The sequence below is a fragment of the Phaethon aethereus genome, assembly GCF_964289735.1.
Source record: "Phaethon aethereus genome assembly, chromosome: W".
Classification (NCBI taxonomy): domain Eukaryota; kingdom Metazoa; phylum Chordata; class Aves; order Phaethontiformes; family Phaethontidae; genus Phaethon; species Phaethon aethereus.
Genome location: NC_138581.1, coordinates 19396711 through 19413035, shown reverse-complemented (window position 1 = coordinate 19413035; position 16325 = coordinate 19396711). Strand labels below are relative to the sequence as shown.

Below are 16325 nucleotides of genomic sequence, written 5' to 3'. Positions count from 1 at the left end.
ATTCAAGAGATGTTTTTATAATCTCTTCAGGAAAAGAAAATTTATCTCCTTTGGGACAGTGCATACAGTGAATAAAAACTGGCCTGGCCTGTGCAAATTTTTACAGCAGAAATTTTAAATGTGGCCTATGTTACATGTTACTCTCTGCTATCAGCTATTTTTATTCTAGGTTAATATCCAAGTGATACTACTGAATAGAAATGGAGCAGTTTGAGAAGAAGTAAAAATAACTTCAGAAGTAACATCTCTTTGATTTCTCTTCTGTCAGTATTTATAGCTGCAGGAGAACTTTACTGTTTTGAAACATTTTCTTATCTTTTGCTATGTTACAGACACAGTATTCTATGTAAATAGCAGAAAGATTTAGTCTATTATTAATCTTTTATTAATTTTTCATATGACACTTTGGAACCCATAGTCAGGATCCATATCTCATTTTGCCACAAACTATAAGTGTGCTGTGTGAAACTATCAGTTTTCGTACTGCGATTTCACAAAAGAGTAGATTTACATTCTCTTAACTGAAGATACTTTGCTAGAAGTAGATCTATGGGAATATTCCTTTTCAAAAGAAAGAACTTCAGACTGAAGTTAGAAAAACAAACAAAAAACCCACTGTGTGCAAGGTTGACTTTGTGTGATCTTTTCACTTGTATCTATAATTCTGACTGTTGTATTTCTACATGTGCTGTTTTTTTGCTCCTGTCGAAACTGGAATATACAGCGGTACAATTCCGGATTGCATAATCGCTTATTGATTCAAATTCTCAGGGAAATTTATGCCGGTCATATGCTAGGATCTGGGAATGGGGAATTGCTATTTTTCTTCTAAGGAAAAGAATCATGGTGATATTGTCCCTACATTAAACCATTTTTATTTTCTCAGTATTTATTCTTTTCAATCTCTTTATTAAATCTCTGTACCTCTTCTCCCAGATAATGATTTTTTTGGGGTTTTTTTTTGTTTTACTTTCCTTCTCCATATATTCCTCTTCATCTAATTTCACTATTTTATATTGATGGTCTGGATTGATTACATGTCTCTTTCAGGCTTCAGGGACAGTTTTGTTCATCTGTATCGTAGGGAACATAACTGATACCTCATGTTTCAGGATATTTCTAAAATGGGTATTTACTGTGTTATTAGGTTGCAGTTGTTCACATCTAAGTGCTTGAAGAGTCCATGAAGAATCTAAAGGATTCTTTAGGAAGGCTGAATAGAGAGAGCTCTTAAAGCTTTAAAGAGGGTATTGGGTTTTTGCCAAATGACTGTGTAAAAGATGCTGCAAATCAGAAATTTTATGTTGTGACTGAGGAGAAAAATGTTCTTTTCCTTCTGATTTTTTTTTTTGTACGTTCATTCAAACTCCTTTGGAAACACTGTAGGGATGTTTTGATTGGAGGGCAAGGTCTTTTGCAACAGTACTCTAGCTATTTGCATTCAATTTAAGATGCTGGCTGCACACCTAGGACACTATCGTCATATGCAATTGACTATAGTGCAAAGATCTTCAAGCTGGTCTGGTCAGCTCAGTGTCTTCGGTCTTCTCTGCTCAGGTCCTGTGCAGTATTGCACTTGAGCTTATTAAAGTGTGCTGCTTCCTATTTCAGCTAGTTCATTTGGGCATGCCTGAAAATCCCTTTCTGGGTTTGCATGAAGCTAGTTTGTGGGTGTCTGCATTCATAGTGTTGGCATGCCATTGAAGTTATGTTAATAGGCCTTGAGATAGTAAATTGTTGTGTTGAATGAAATAACTCTGAGTTAGCTCTTTGCTTATCAAGATACAATCTTGGAATATGAGTATCCAAAGTGTATTTAGAAAAAGGCCACTTCGTTTTTGATCTCAAACCATCTTACCAAGCTGTCTTTCAGTCTTAGTTGAAAATTTTGAAACCTGTGCCACAGGAGTGGGAAAGCACATCAAATAAAATTCTTAAATAAGAACTTGACCTATTATAAGATATCTGATTTTTTTGTGACTCTGTCTTGAAACTATCGGTCCTGAAAGAAATATCCATATACTGCTTAATGAAGATCTGAATTACTATCAGTTATTTTTCATGTAAGAAATCCCAAAGAAGTTTTTAATATGGATGGGAATATTACTTGATTACCGTCTGTATGCTCCCTCTGTAAATCCCCTGCTCTAAAAGGCTTGATAAAAAATGTTCAGTGAAAGAAGCAGAAAATTTGAGAGATACTTAGTGCCCTGGACCTGTTTGGACAGAACTGTCAGCTTCATCTTGTCTGAGTGGGGAAAGAAATAAGAAATAATGCAAGTGTGTAAGCTTTGCAAGTTTTCTGTTCTTACCAGATGAACTGCTAGTAAAGATATGTTTGAAGATAGAAACTGCAAGCAAAACCTTGTCAGAATTTCAAATAAAGGTGCCTTTAAGTTAATCTCTAGTTCAACTCCACTTTTGGAATATGGTGATTAATGTATCTCTTGCATCCAGAATTCAAAATGCTATGGTAAAGATTTGTTGCGGTTATCTTAGTTGAATCTCTGAGTCTATGCTTGGTATGACTTGTGTTTGGCAGAATGTATGCTCTAGTCTGTAAGCAAATCAGCATACAGGAAATCCAAGTGTCTGATACTGTGTTGTCCTTTGTGGTGTCCTCACTCTGTCACACAACTGTATCAAAATATATTGATGCTGTAGGGCATCTTGTAACAAAAAAGTAGTTTGGACCATTTAAATACCTGCCTTTCTTCAGGCTTACAGGCTTTTAGGTAAAGCTTTGACTATAAAATGTATTGGGAACTAGTTCAAAGTGTTAGAGATATCCGGGTGTTAAAAATATCAGGATTCTGAGAATGGAGAATGCTTTTCAGTCCCCAGTCTTTGTGTTCCACAAAGTATGAGAGTATGGTGGGACTTAGGGAAACATGCATTTAAAAGTCAAGGAACACTGAGAAACTGTTTTGCGAAGAATTTTCTTTTCTCATTACTTTATAGGAACTGTCAGATGCCTGCTTAGTCTTTTACTTTCCTTGATCTGTCTGCACTTCATTGTATTTTATTTCTGAAGTTTATTTTCAGTATTATGTGACAATTGCTAATAGAACTCTTGGATTTTGGTAGCCCAAGTTATCCATACAGTTGTGAAATTTGTGCATAAAACAATTTGAACAAGTCCAAATGCATATCTCCTTCTGGTATACAGAGATTAAAATTGAATTATAAAGCGTGCTTTTTTTTTTTTTTTCCCCTCTGCTTTGCAGGTAGAAAAAACAACTGGCCACCTCTTCCTGAGAATTTTCCAGTGGGTCCATGTTTCTACCAGGACTTTTCTGTAGATATTCCTGTAGAATTCCAAAAGACAGTAAAGATTATGTACTATTTGTGGATGTGTAAGTTGTTTTTTTTAAAGAAAAAACAAAATGCCTCTTCAAACTCGATGATACATACCTGCTACTTTGGCTTTTGCAACATCTGTAATTAGAAATTGTTTTAAAACCAGAAATTGAATGTTGAAGTGAAATCTTTTTGTTAGCTTCAGTTTTAAAAGTATTGGATAATTTCATAGAAACTTCTGTAGAAAAAAAGGGGGACGGTTACCCTAAGGCAGTTTGGCTATAGTATATTGCAATTTTCTGTTCTAAATATCCCTCTTGTTGTAAAATGAGCCTTGACCATTTATTGCATTAGAAATAATTTTACTGTTTTTAAAATCAGCTTATATATTAAGAAATATATTTCACAATTAGTGATAATAGACTTGTGAGTTTAAGAAGTGTAATATCCATTTCCTTTATAATAAAATCATAGAATCATAGAATCATAGAATCACATAACACTTTGGGTTGGAAGGGACCTTTAAAGGTCATCTAGTCCAACCCCCCTGCAATGAGCAGGGACATCTTCAACTAGAGCAGGTTGTTCAGAGCCCCATCCAGCCTGACCTTGAATGTTTCCAGGGATGGGGCATCTACCAACACTCTGGGCAACCTGTTCCAGTGTTTCACCACCCTCATTGTGAAAAATTTCTTCCTTATATCTAGTCTAAATCTAACCTCTTTCAGTTTAAAACCATTACCCAGTATCCTATTGCAACAGGCCCTGCTAAAAAGTCTGTCCCCATCTTTCTTATAAGCCCCCTTTAAGTACTGGAAGGCTGCAATCAGGTCTCCCTGTAGCCTTCTCTTCTCCAGGCTGAACAACCCCAACTCTCTCATCCTTTCCTCATAGGAGAGGTGTTTCATCCCTCTGATCATTTTTGTGGCCCTCCTCTGGACCCTCTCCAACAGGTCCATGTCTTTCCTGTGCTGAGGGCTCCAGAGCTGGATGAAGAGATTGAGAGCAGCCCTGCTGAGAAGGACCTGGGGGTACTTGGGGATGAAAAGCTGAACATGAACTGGCAATCTGCACTCATAGCCCAGAAGGCCTACCGTATCCTGGGCTGCATCCAAAGAAGCGTGGCCAGCAGGTCGAGGGAGGTGATTCTGCCCCTCTGCTCTGCTCTGGTGAGACCCCACCTGGAGTCCTGCATCCAGTCTTATAAGAAAGATGGGGACAGACTTTTTAGCAGGGCCTGTTGCGATAGGACACTGGGTAATGGTTTTAAACTGAAAGAGGTTAGATTTAGACTAGACATAAGGAAGAAATTTTTCACAATGAGGGTGGTGAAACACTGGAACAGGTTGCCCAGAGTGTTGGTAGATGCCCCATCCCTGAAAACATTCAAGGTCAGGCTGGATGGGGCTCTGAGTAACCTGCTCTAGTTGAAGATGTCCCTGCTCATTGCAGGGGGCTTGGACTAGATGACCTTTATAGGTCCCTTCCAACCAAAACCATTCTATGATTTTTCTGTTTAACCTTATTTTCCTGTAGAATGACTAGAATGTTTCTCTGGACTTAAATAAAAAAACATTCCTTTAAGAAGGTGATTGTGCACTCTCAGTTATAAATACTCTACTCTATCCTGGTCCACAAGGATAGAAACTGTCCTCTCAGGTAGCAAAATCACTGCTGGATCACTGGTTATCGTTGAAGACAGAGAGAAATTCATGTTCATCTTTTAAGTCTGTCAGAACTAACTTCTGTGCCAGATAGCATGAAAGTAGTAGTTGTAATGTTTCTTACTGCTGCTGTATATTTTTCTGTTCCAAGAACTAAACATATTTGAAATAAACTCTGAAGCTGTAATGCCCTTATGGATTTTCTTTAGTAGAAATTCAGTAGTTAACCTGTGCCAGTGAGGAAATGTCAGTATTGAGCTAAGAACTGAGCACCAAAAAGGCAGATGTTTAAGACCAGTGTTATAAGAAATATTTGAATATGCATTATTTATTAAAGGTTCTAGAACAACTTCTTGCAGATATTGTTTCACTGAGAAACATTTTTGTTACGTAGGTTTTTTTTCTTTATTAAATGTAAGAGAAAGCTTTTCATTAAAAGATTTTTTAAAAATTTGTCATTTCAAATTACAATGTGTACAGTGCTAAATTTATGATGTATTTTATATAATTTATAAGCATTTCTCTAAAAAAGATCCAGTAGTTTTGTATTGTAATATTAAGGCTGAGAGTCCTGCACTCATTTATTTGCCTGATTTTAAAAGAAAATAAATAACCAGCATGTTAAAAAAAGTGCAAATGTCTGTATGCAGTAATTACTGTAGAAGAAGTATCAATTATTACAGCTGTAGAAACCTCTTTTTCATCATTTTAGGTTTGAAAGTATTTTTTTTATATTTCAGATTTTTTTTTCTTTACTATACACCTGATGCTACTTGAATTTTCATGTTCAGTACTTTCACTTGTGAATTCTGGCTTTAACCTGAAAGGTAGAAAACTATAAAAATCAACTTATTGCTTAGAGAGGATAGTGATTTATTGTCAGCATGCTTATGTTTTGATTAAAAATGCACAGTTTGTGTATTGCTTTAACAGTTGTAATAATTTATTATATGAACATAATTTAATTAAGACTTTTTTGATTTTGCTTCTATAGTCCATACAGTGACACTGTTTCTTAATATCTTTGGATGTTTGGCCTGGTTTTGCATTGATGCCACGCGAGGGGTTGATTTTGGATTGAGTATCCTCTGGTTCTTGCTTTTTACACCTTGTTCTTTTGTCTGCTGGTACAGACCACTTTATGGAGCTTTCAGGTAAGAACTTCAGCTTAACTGAAGATATTTTTTAAAAGTACTACACTTGTTGAAATGCATTAAGATTCCAGAATTTGCTTGTTTGTAATTATGATAATCCTTTAATACGATTTCTTTAGAAACAAGTAGAATGTTTGCCATTAATTCAGTTGCTGTATCTGAAATGTCGATGGCAACAGTTAGGAATATCATAGGATATCCTTTAAAATATTTTAAAGATATTTGCTCCTGGGAGCACAGAAGGTTCAGGAGCACATCTGAAATGCTTGTACATCAATGCACGCAGTATGAGAAACAAGCAGGATTAACTGGAAGCGTTAATTAGTTCCCAGAGCTATGATGTCATTGGTATTAGCAAGACTTGGTGGAATAACTCCTATGATTGGAGTGCTCTGGATGGAGGGCTACAGGCTGTTCAGGAGGGATAGGCAGGGCAGGCGAGGTGGAGGAGTTGCACTGTATGTAAGGGAGAGGTTTGATCGTACAGCCCTCACAGTTAGGGATGATGTGGTTGAGAGCCTCTGGGTGAGGATTAGGGGGATGGAAAACAAAGGAGATGACGTAGTGGGTGTCTACTACCGATTACCCAGCTAGGATGATAGCACTGATGAGTTATTTCATAGGCAATTAGGAGAAATCTCTGCATCGGTAGCCCTTGTCCTTATGGGAGATTTTAACTTCTCAGACATCAAGTAGGAATACCATACTGCTGTGACGAGCAAGCCTGGGAAATTCCTGAAGTTTGTGGAGGTTAACTTCTTGATACAGGTACTGAGGGAGCCAACTAGGAAAGATGCCCTCCTAGACTTGTTTGTGAATAGAGGAGGACTCGTGGGAGATGTGATGGTAGGTGGCTGTCTTGGCCACAGTGATCGTGAAATGGTTGAGTTTAAAATTTTCGGTGTAATGAGAAAAAAGGTCAGCAGAGTTGCTACCCTGGACTTCAGGAGAGCAAACTTTAAGCTACTCAGTGAGCTACTTAGCAGAGTACCCTGGGAATCTGCTTTTGAGACCTTAGGAGTCCACAAGTGCTGGTCAGCTTTTAAGAACCACCTTTTAAAAGCGCAGGAGCAGGCAATCCCATTGTGTCAAAAATCATGCAAGCGGGGCGGAAGACCAGCTTGGCTTAACAGGGAACTCGTTGAACTCAAGAGGAGAAAGAAATTGTATGATCTGTGGAAGTGAGGTCAGGCTTTGCAGAAAGATTACAGAGCCATGGTTAGCATATGCAGGGAGAAGACACAAAAAGCCAAAGCTCAATTAGAGTTGAAATCGGCCAGCGCTGTGTCAGACAACAAGAAGGGCTTTTTAAAGTATGTTAATAGCAAGAGGAGGTCTAAAGGAAACATTGGACTGATACTTGTTGAAGATGGTCACCTGACTAATAGGGATGAAGAAAAAGTGGAGGCATTCAATGTTTTTTGCCTTGGTCTTTAATAATACTGATAGACCTTGGGCTGCCCGGTCCTCTGAGGCAGAGGACCATGACTGCAGGAACAGTGACTTTCCATTTGTGGCACTGAAATTGTAAGGGACCAGCTGTATCAGTTGAATGTTCACAAATCCATGGGACCTGATGGGATTCATCCCAGAGTACTGAAGGAGCTAGCAGATGCTGTGGCGGGACCCCTCTGGATCATCTACCAAAGATCTTGGGAGTCTGGGGAGATCCCTGCTGACTGGAAGCTAGCCAACGTTATTCCAATTTACAAGAAGGGCATGAGGGAAGACCCAGGAAACTACAGACCTGTTAGTCTAACCTCAGTTCCTGGAAAAATTATGGAGAAGATCATACTGGGTGCTGTTGAAAGGAATTTAAAGAACAATGCAGTCATCAGGCAGTCAGCATGGGTTCATAAAAGGAAAGTCCTGTTTAACTAATTTGATGTCCTTCTATGGTCACCTGCCTAGTGGGTGGAGGGAAGGTGGTGGATGTAGCTTTTTAAAAATTTTAGTAAGGCTTTTGATACTGTCCCTCACAGCATCCTTCTTGACATGTTGTCTAGCTGTGGGATGAGCAGATATGCAGTGCACTGGGTGAAGAACTGGCTGAACAGTAGGGCTCAAAGGGTTGTAGTGAATGGGGCTACATCTGGCTGGCGACCGGTCACCAGTTCCTCAGGGCTCAGTTCTAGGGCCAGTTCTGTTCAATATTTTTATCAGCGATCTGGATGCAGGAGTTGAATGCTCCATTATCAAGTTTGCTGATGATGCCAAGCTGGGAGGTGTTGTTGACTGTCTTGAGGAACAAGAGGCATTGCAGAGGGGTCTAGATAGGTTGGAGCATTGGGCAATCGTCAGTGGCATGAAATTTAACAAGTCCAAGTGCTGGATCCTGCACCTGGGACAGAGTAATGCTTGGCACAAGTATAAAAGGGGAGAGGAATGGCTGGAGAGCAGCCCTTCAGAAAGTGATCTGGGGGTGCTGGTTGACAGCAGGCTCAATATGAGTCAGCAGTGTGCCCTGCCAGCTGAGAGGGCAAACTGCATCCTGGGGTGCATTAAACACAGCATAACCAGCCAGTCAAGAGAGGTGATTATCCTGCTGTATTTAGCATTGGTGCGGCCTCATCTCGAGTACTGTATGCAGTTCTGGGCCCCACAATTTAAGAAGGATGTGAAGGTACTTGAATGAGTCCAGAGGAGGGCAACAAAGCTGGTGAAAGGGCTGGAAGGCATGTCCTATGAGGAGCGGCTAAGGACTCTGGGTTTGTCTAGTTTGGAGAAAAGGAGGCTGAGGGATGATCTCATTGCTCTCTACAGCTTCCTGAGGAGGGGAAATGGAGAGGGAGGTGCTGATCTCTTCTCCCTGGTATCCAGTGACAGGATGTGTGGGAACAGTTCAAAGCTGCACTACGGGAGGTTCCTAGTTGACATTAGGAAGCATTTCTTTAACATGAGGGTGGTCAAACACTGGAAGAGGCTTCCTAGAAAGGTAGTCAATGCCCCAAGCCTGTCAGTGTTTAAGAGGCATTTGGACAATGCCCTTAATAACATGCTTTAACTTTTGGTCATCCCTGAAGCGGTCAGGCAGTTGGACTAGATGATAGTTGTAGGTCCCTTCTAACTGAAAAATATTATATTATATTAATTATATTAATAGCTTCTACCATTGGCATAATAGTTGTAGGAAATATTTAACTTTGTATTGGGCTGATAACAATTTTAAAATTCTCATTAAATCTCTATCCTTTCACAAGCAGGTTAATAGTTAAGGGTGTCTTCAGTTTTTGGCTTCCTGAATTAACTTCATAAAACTCTACACTTAAAAAATTTTATATTGTCAAGTGACCTGCAGTGTCTGTAACTGAAGTAGACTGAGATTCTTAAGAATGAGTTGACCAGGTATATACTAATCAAACTCCAGTATTTTTCCTAGCTTTTAGCAATCTGGATTTTGCAGACTTCTCAAGCTTGAGGTCTGGTATCTTAGTCTTTAAAAATAGAATGGTTGGTTTGCATGCAAAATTGAACTTTTGTTGGTGAAAATCAGCGTGTAGAGATTCTAAATTCTTATACTCTTACAGTATTTCTTGGGAATTATTTTTTATATTGAAAAGAATTGGGATGTTCTCAGTTTAAATGCACTAATTTTTGTAGAGAAATAGATAGCCATAAATTGCAGTTGAGCATAACCTTTAGACTAAATGAGAGGTTTCTTTTTGCTAACCAAGGAGATATTGCTGTACCCACACATCTTTGAGGAATCATATAGTTTAACTTGCATTTGCTCATACACTAAATTCTTACATCCTTAAGGCTAAAAAATGAGAAGAGTGTTTTTCATTTACTAGTCTAACTTTTGTTCATGACTTGAGTTACAATGTGGGTACAAATTGAGATAAATTAAAAATACAGAGAATCGCCAGTATTTTAAAATGGTAGCTTTCATTAACTAATTATAAATCTTTGTCCTGGTTTCAGCTAAACCACGACAATCTTACATACTCTCTCTTAGTAGTGTTGTTTTATATGAAATTATTATTCCTGATTTGGTAGAGTTCAGTGTCACATTATCTTTCAGGGTTTTATATCTAGTAAGTCCTTAGCATTTCTTAGTGAATATTTATTGTTTGGAAAAGGAAAACTACTACTTGCATATTCAACTTTCAATCATTTGTTCAGCTGAAGACGAAATAGTTATTGAACTGAACTGATTGAATAAATAGAAATGAACAAATTCCCTTCTGCAGAAAGAGATATTACTGGCAAAATCTGGCTCTGTGACTTAAGTGATTTTTACTTCGTTTAGAAATTTGGTAGGAAGCATATCATGCAATCATTAGTTTTGATAGTAATGCATTGAGGTCTTTGTTGAGATTTTGCTGGTATGTTTATATTTGTTTTTTTTAACAGGCTTTTAACACTTTCGTTCTTTGTCAGGCTGACATTTTAGTAATTTAAACAGCAACATATTTTGTATATTTCGTTTTTAAACAACAGCTGCTTCAGTATTCTGATCTGCATTATGTTTCAGTAATTCCATATTAGATTTTGTTTCCTCTTACAAGTAAAATATTTTCTTCCCATCCTGCCAGTGCTGTGAACTTCAGTCTGAAAGTGGAGCAGACTTCTGTTTTTCATGCATTGTAGCAAAAGTTGTATGTTTAGTCTAAGAGGCCCTGCTGTGTGCTGAACAGAATACTAAGGAGTAGTATCTTGCTGCTATTCTCACCTCTGTTAGAGGTGCAAGTGGCAGAAATACTATATTGAAGAAGAAGCAGCAGCTCTTGTAAATAAACACTCTACAAAACCACAGAATTACTGGTCACCATCAATAAATCAAAGCACTTTTCCTCTAGGTAACACAGAAAAAAAATTTAGATTGGTACTACAGTATTTGTAAAAAGTAATAAATTTCCTGTCTGCTTTAATCCCCCCCCCCCCGCCCTTTCAGGAGTGACAGTTCATTCAGGTTCTTTGTGTTCTTCTTTGTATATATCTGTCAGTTTGCTGTACATGTACTTCAAGCTGCAGGATTTCAAAGATGGGGAAACTGGTGAGTATTCTGTTTTCTGTAGCATTGTACTGTCTGTAAGACAAACACTCATATTTGCTATAGCAACTTCAATACAGTCTATGTGTTTTTTTAAAAAAAAATCGTGTTCACAGGAATTGTTACATTTAGCACTCAAAAAAGCATTTTTGGAGTGCTCTTAACTAGGAAAAGTGTGTGAAATATCTCAAGAGTGTGAGGTACTTCTTTTATTAGACTGGTCAAAATTTTATCTTTCAATGTAAGCCACTTTGAACTACTCTTTTATACATTGCCTCCCCTATTTTAGTGGTGTGTGGAGATGTTGTTTGCTCTATATTTAGGATAAAGAAATAAGCAAAACTTAGAGAAAATGAGAATAATTTAGGCTGTAATAATATACTGTTTGAATATTATTTTTTATTGTTATTTATTTCTAATTATATTAATATACTCACTAATGAAATTTATGGCTAAAATTTGAAGAATGAGTCAACAATGTATTCAGGTGAATACAGTGGTACATCTTTGATATTATTTGAAAAGCTCATTTGTCCAAGTCAACTCCTTATTCTGTAATAGTTGATTTTTCATTTTGATGCTTATAAGTATATAAGCTTTTACTTGAAGCTTTTATGTATATATAGCTTTTATTTGAAGCTTCAAGGTCTAATATTTAGATTTTAAAAGGAAAAGCTATTGGGAATCAGTCACCCTTCTTGTAAAAAAACACAACAAACTTGAATTAACAAAAACCATGGTTGTAGTAGCCAGCTGATAGCATGGAGAGCTATGACTGGCAATAATGTACCTGACTAATGACATTTCTGTGCATCAGTGGTTTTCTGCTAACCTCCAAATGTACATAAGGCAGACAAAAACATCATTGCTTTAAAACTGGAGTGTAAGGAAAAATCCTGGTTTATTATTTTTGCTCTCAAATCCAATATTTTGCTTTTTCATAGATACCTTGATTGACATGAAAAAAAAAGTAATTTCAGAGGGCCAACTCTCCGAGTATGTGGAGTGTGCTCTTAAGGATACTTGGGGAAGGGGTATGAAAAATAGTCAGATCATCAGAAGATGCTAATTACAGTTTTGATTTTGGAGTTCTGTGGTAAAGTCCAGTTGGACATGGGGGATATCAAAGCAATTTGAAACAAGTAGAGGAAAGTTTTAAGGTTGTTTGAGTTTACAGAAATTTTTTGCTCTTTTTGGTGGAAGAATCTTTTCCATCTTAATGTTTTATTTTTCTTAAGGCAACCTGCTTTTTGTGGCTTCAAGTTTGATATTGTACTTTTATGTTGGTGTTTCAATTTTGAAGAATGGGGAAATATTTGAAGTAGATAATGATATAGCATTCTTTTCTCTTAATTAATCTGACACTATGTACTTTAAAAATTAACCCCAATTGAGAAAGCATCATTAATACAACTAAATTAGTTGTCCCACATAGACCCTCTGTGTGTGTGGCATGTTTTAGTTCTATTTTTGAAGAAGTTAGAAGCTATCTTTTTAGGGACATTTTCTCTTCCATGAAGTCATGTAGTCTTAAATTATTCTGAAATTACAGTATGACAAAAAAACCCAAAAAGTCGATGAGCAACTCTCTAATGTCTCTCTTAATTTCTTCAACTCTCCTCAAGGATAATCATCTTTGCTAAAATTTTCCTTATAGTTTCACTGCATGCATTGGGAAAATGGCAACTAAGCTGTAAAAGCTTATTATAGAACAGAAATATGCTCATGTATAATTTCCATGACTTTTTCTTCAGAAATATTCAGTTAATCAGAACCAGGAGGTTTTAAAGCTTCCCTTGATGTGGATACCTGTGGTTGAATGGTTCATGTGCTGTGCTAGTAAAGTTTGTCTTTTCTTTTTCCTTCAGTGGGTGGATTTCATCTCTTACTGGTCTTAATAAGAGTATCCCTGTTGGCATTATGATGATAATCATAGCTGCACTTTTCACAGCATCTGCTATTATTTCATTAGTTATGTTTAAAAAGGTAAGTTACTTATTCCCCTCTTCTGTTTCCTATGTTTGTTCTGGATTTTGCTTTCCTGCTTGAGAGGTACTCTCTCACAAAGTAATGGGAATTAAATGATATTCTTGGGGGTGTGCCTTACCTTTTAACAACTGTGCTTCTATAGTACTTTTTTGCTTATACTGTCATGGAGTTATGAAATGCTGCTTTTACAGTACACTTATTTCTGCAAACTAAAATGGGGAAGGATAGCTTTGAATGAGAGAAGTTGGAGGTAAGCCCACAATGAAAGGGTAGGTGAGTGCACTGGACACTAAGGTAGGATCTGTAGATGCCAGGTTGCATCTGTGGTGATTCATCAGGCTGAGTGAAGCGTTATTCAAATGATCGCTAAGTTTCAGCTCTTATGAAAATCATTCACATTAAAATCAGTAGAAGAGGGAGATGCCTGGCACCTCAGAAAAGGATTTTTATTCATCTGCTTATATTATTTTAACATTTTGCCATCAATTAATGATTGCATAGCATAAAAGCTCAAAGAAAGATGCTTTTCTCTCTTGGTTCCTTTTTGTGAATTTCCATCCAGAAGGCCTAAGTTTAGATACTAATATGCTAGTAAGTTTTTTATGTTGTTTTGATTAAATGTAACAGAATTCTGATGATGATGTGCTGGCAATTCTAATAATTCAACCTCAGTTACAGTTATGCTTAAAGTTTTTCACATACCCAAACTCTTCTGGCCTGTTTACAGTAAGGTAGAAATTTTAAGCATAGCCTGGAGATGCCCCTTCTCCTTGATTGAATATGAATCAAAATTAAGACCCCTCTGAACTTGCAAAAAGTTACAGGTATCCCTACAGTCAAACTGTGTGTGCACAGCAGGGCAATCAGAAGTTGTAGGATTTATGGAAAAAAAAGTCTGTTTACTCATTTCCGGATCCTCCCAAACATATGAGCAAACCAGATTTCTCCACCACACAGCTCTGCTTCATGTTTGAGACTTTGCTATTACTCTACCAAGAAATGGAAGGCTCAGCACACTTTTTTCACTGCTTTTCCACCTCCCTAGGTGCATGGCCTCTACCGCACAACTGGTGCTAGTTTTGAGAAAGCGCAGCAGGAGTTTGCAACGGGAGTGATGTCCAACAAAACTGTACAAACTGCTGCAGCCAACGCCGCTTCAACAGCAGCAACCAGTGCAACTCAGAATGCATTCAAGGGTAACCGAATGTAGAGAAATATAAAAAGTCATGACGATTCTCTTCGACTGTACTTCATTTTCCAGTCACTTATATTCTCTAAAAACATAGATCAAAATACACACAGCATGTTTGTCTCTCCTGCAGCTGTGCATGGGTAAAATGGGAAATGTTTGTTTTATTTTATTATAAATTTATTTATTTTAAAAAGATAACTATTCTCTGCCCTTCTTTAACATGTTGCATTCTAGAATATAAAGCCTTCCATATTTTATGGAGGATAAATAATCTCAACAATTGTCCTGAGAATGGATTGTGGTATATAATGATCAAACAGATATATTAAGAATTTGGAGGGTTTTTTAGTGGTTCGCTTTGTTTTTTTTTTTTTTTTAACTTCAGGAAAGCGCTTTGGATCAGTTTTTTTCTTTGTAAGAACTGTTTTCCCTATTTCTGCTATAAGAAGTGGGATAGACTGAGAGATGTAGGAAATTAGGTTTGGCAACTGCTTTTGCAATTTCAGCAGCTGCTGGAGGATAAATACAAGTAGGATAGCTATAAATTCTTTTCTTTGGAAAAGTCTTCTTCGGATAAGTCTTTTGATATAAACCTGTAAGTTTGCATGAATACTGTTATCTGATCTTGTTTAAATAGTGTTTTGGTCCAGAATTTACCTGCGTCACTTTATAATTATAGTGTTTGTTTGTATCTATTTTCATGGAGTATTCTCTACCTGTGAGAAATTACTATGGTGCAGAAACATTCTCTGTAATAGAACGTGTAATGCAGTGTACAGTTTAAGGAAGTTAACTGATGGTTTCAATCACAGAGCTAAATTATATATTTGTTATTTTTAATTCCAGTATTCATGTCTTGGGGTAATCATTTTGCTGGAAAAGAAACAAATATTGACCTTTAGAACACTAGTTTTATGCCCCCCTTCCCTCTTAAATGCAGTGGTATTTTTATTGTGTTTGGGATTTTTTTTTTAGTGTAGATTTGTGTTTAACAGTGGTACTAAATCTCTAGCCTTGTCAGTCACTCTGTTTACTGCTTGTCCAAAAATCTAAATATACAGTATTTAATTTTCTACCAGGAATATTGTCTAAAATCAAGCTTTTTAAGCAATGGCATTTAACAGATACATGATTTCATTTTAACATAACTCAAACATCTCTGTGATTTGATTTAAGCTGGGAAAAAAGCTTTTAAACTATTTTCAGTTGGAAAAGTGAGAAATCTTCATCTTTCACAAAGTTAAAATTTAACTCATTGAACTGGAGGCCTAAGAGGTTAAAGTGTTGCTGTGGAACTGAACAATCCATAATGGTACATACCATCAAAATATTCACTATAAAGTGATGTTTCTCTCCTTTGAAGGCTATTTGATATTCTTGGATTGCCTCATGTATAAGCCCACAATACTTGGGCTTTTTTTTAAAACTCTGTTTTAGAAAATTAAAACAGGAAGGGACCACATCCCACAACCTGTATAAGTACACACTGTAGCTGAAATGAATTCAGCTCTTAAGGTGAATTACCTTACTAGACTGAGCATAAAATTCTGAGGCCCCTTCATGTTCTGAATGTGGACAGACTTTCATAGATTAATTCTTTTTTACTACAGTGCATTCATAATAACATAAGAGCATTACAAAAAATAAACCCCTTAGCTTAATCCCTGGATCAGTATTGTACTTTTAGCATGAAATCCCTATTAGTCTCCTTTCTTTTACCAACTCCTTTAAATCCAAGTTGAATTTGGATAAATGTAGTAGTTTCACCTATGCTGAAGTTCATATTAATGAATATACTTGCTTCTGAACATTCTCTGCATCATGAAGTTAAAAGTAATTTAAATATTCTGTGTAATAGGGGCTCTAAAATTCTATACAAGTGGACATGCTAGCATTGAACTTAAATTTTTTTGGAATGTTATTAAAAGCTTTCCAGACAAAAGTCACAATTTTCTGTTGAGATCAGGCATCACTTCTAGCAGCTGTATATCAAGATTGTTTTCATAATCTTTTTAATTTAACTTGAGAGT

General features: G+C 36.8%; 1 protein-coding gene across 3 annotated transcripts in view; it reads left to right on the top strand.

The window, feature by feature from the left end:
- LOC309415236 (secretory carrier-associated membrane protein 1-like) overlaps nt 1-15214 on the top strand; it is a gene marked incomplete at its 5' end in the record, with an annotated part of 48352 nt that extends 33138 nt beyond the window's left edge. For all 3 annotated transcript variants that reach the window (XM_082012694.1, XM_082012693.1, XM_082012692.1), the window contains 5 exons: nt 3228-3356; nt 5959-6118; nt 11016-11117; nt 12983-13100; nt 14149-15214. In XM_082012694.1, coding sequence (XP_081868820.1) covers nt 3228-3356; nt 5959-6118; nt 11016-11117; nt 12983-13100; nt 14149-14313 — 674 coding nt within the window. In that variant the 3' untranslated portion in view covers nt 14314-15214. The remainder of the gene's footprint in view (nt 1-3227; nt 3357-5958; nt 6119-11015; nt 11118-12982; nt 13101-14148) is intronic.
- Nucleotides 15215-16325: the final 1111 nt, after the last annotated feature.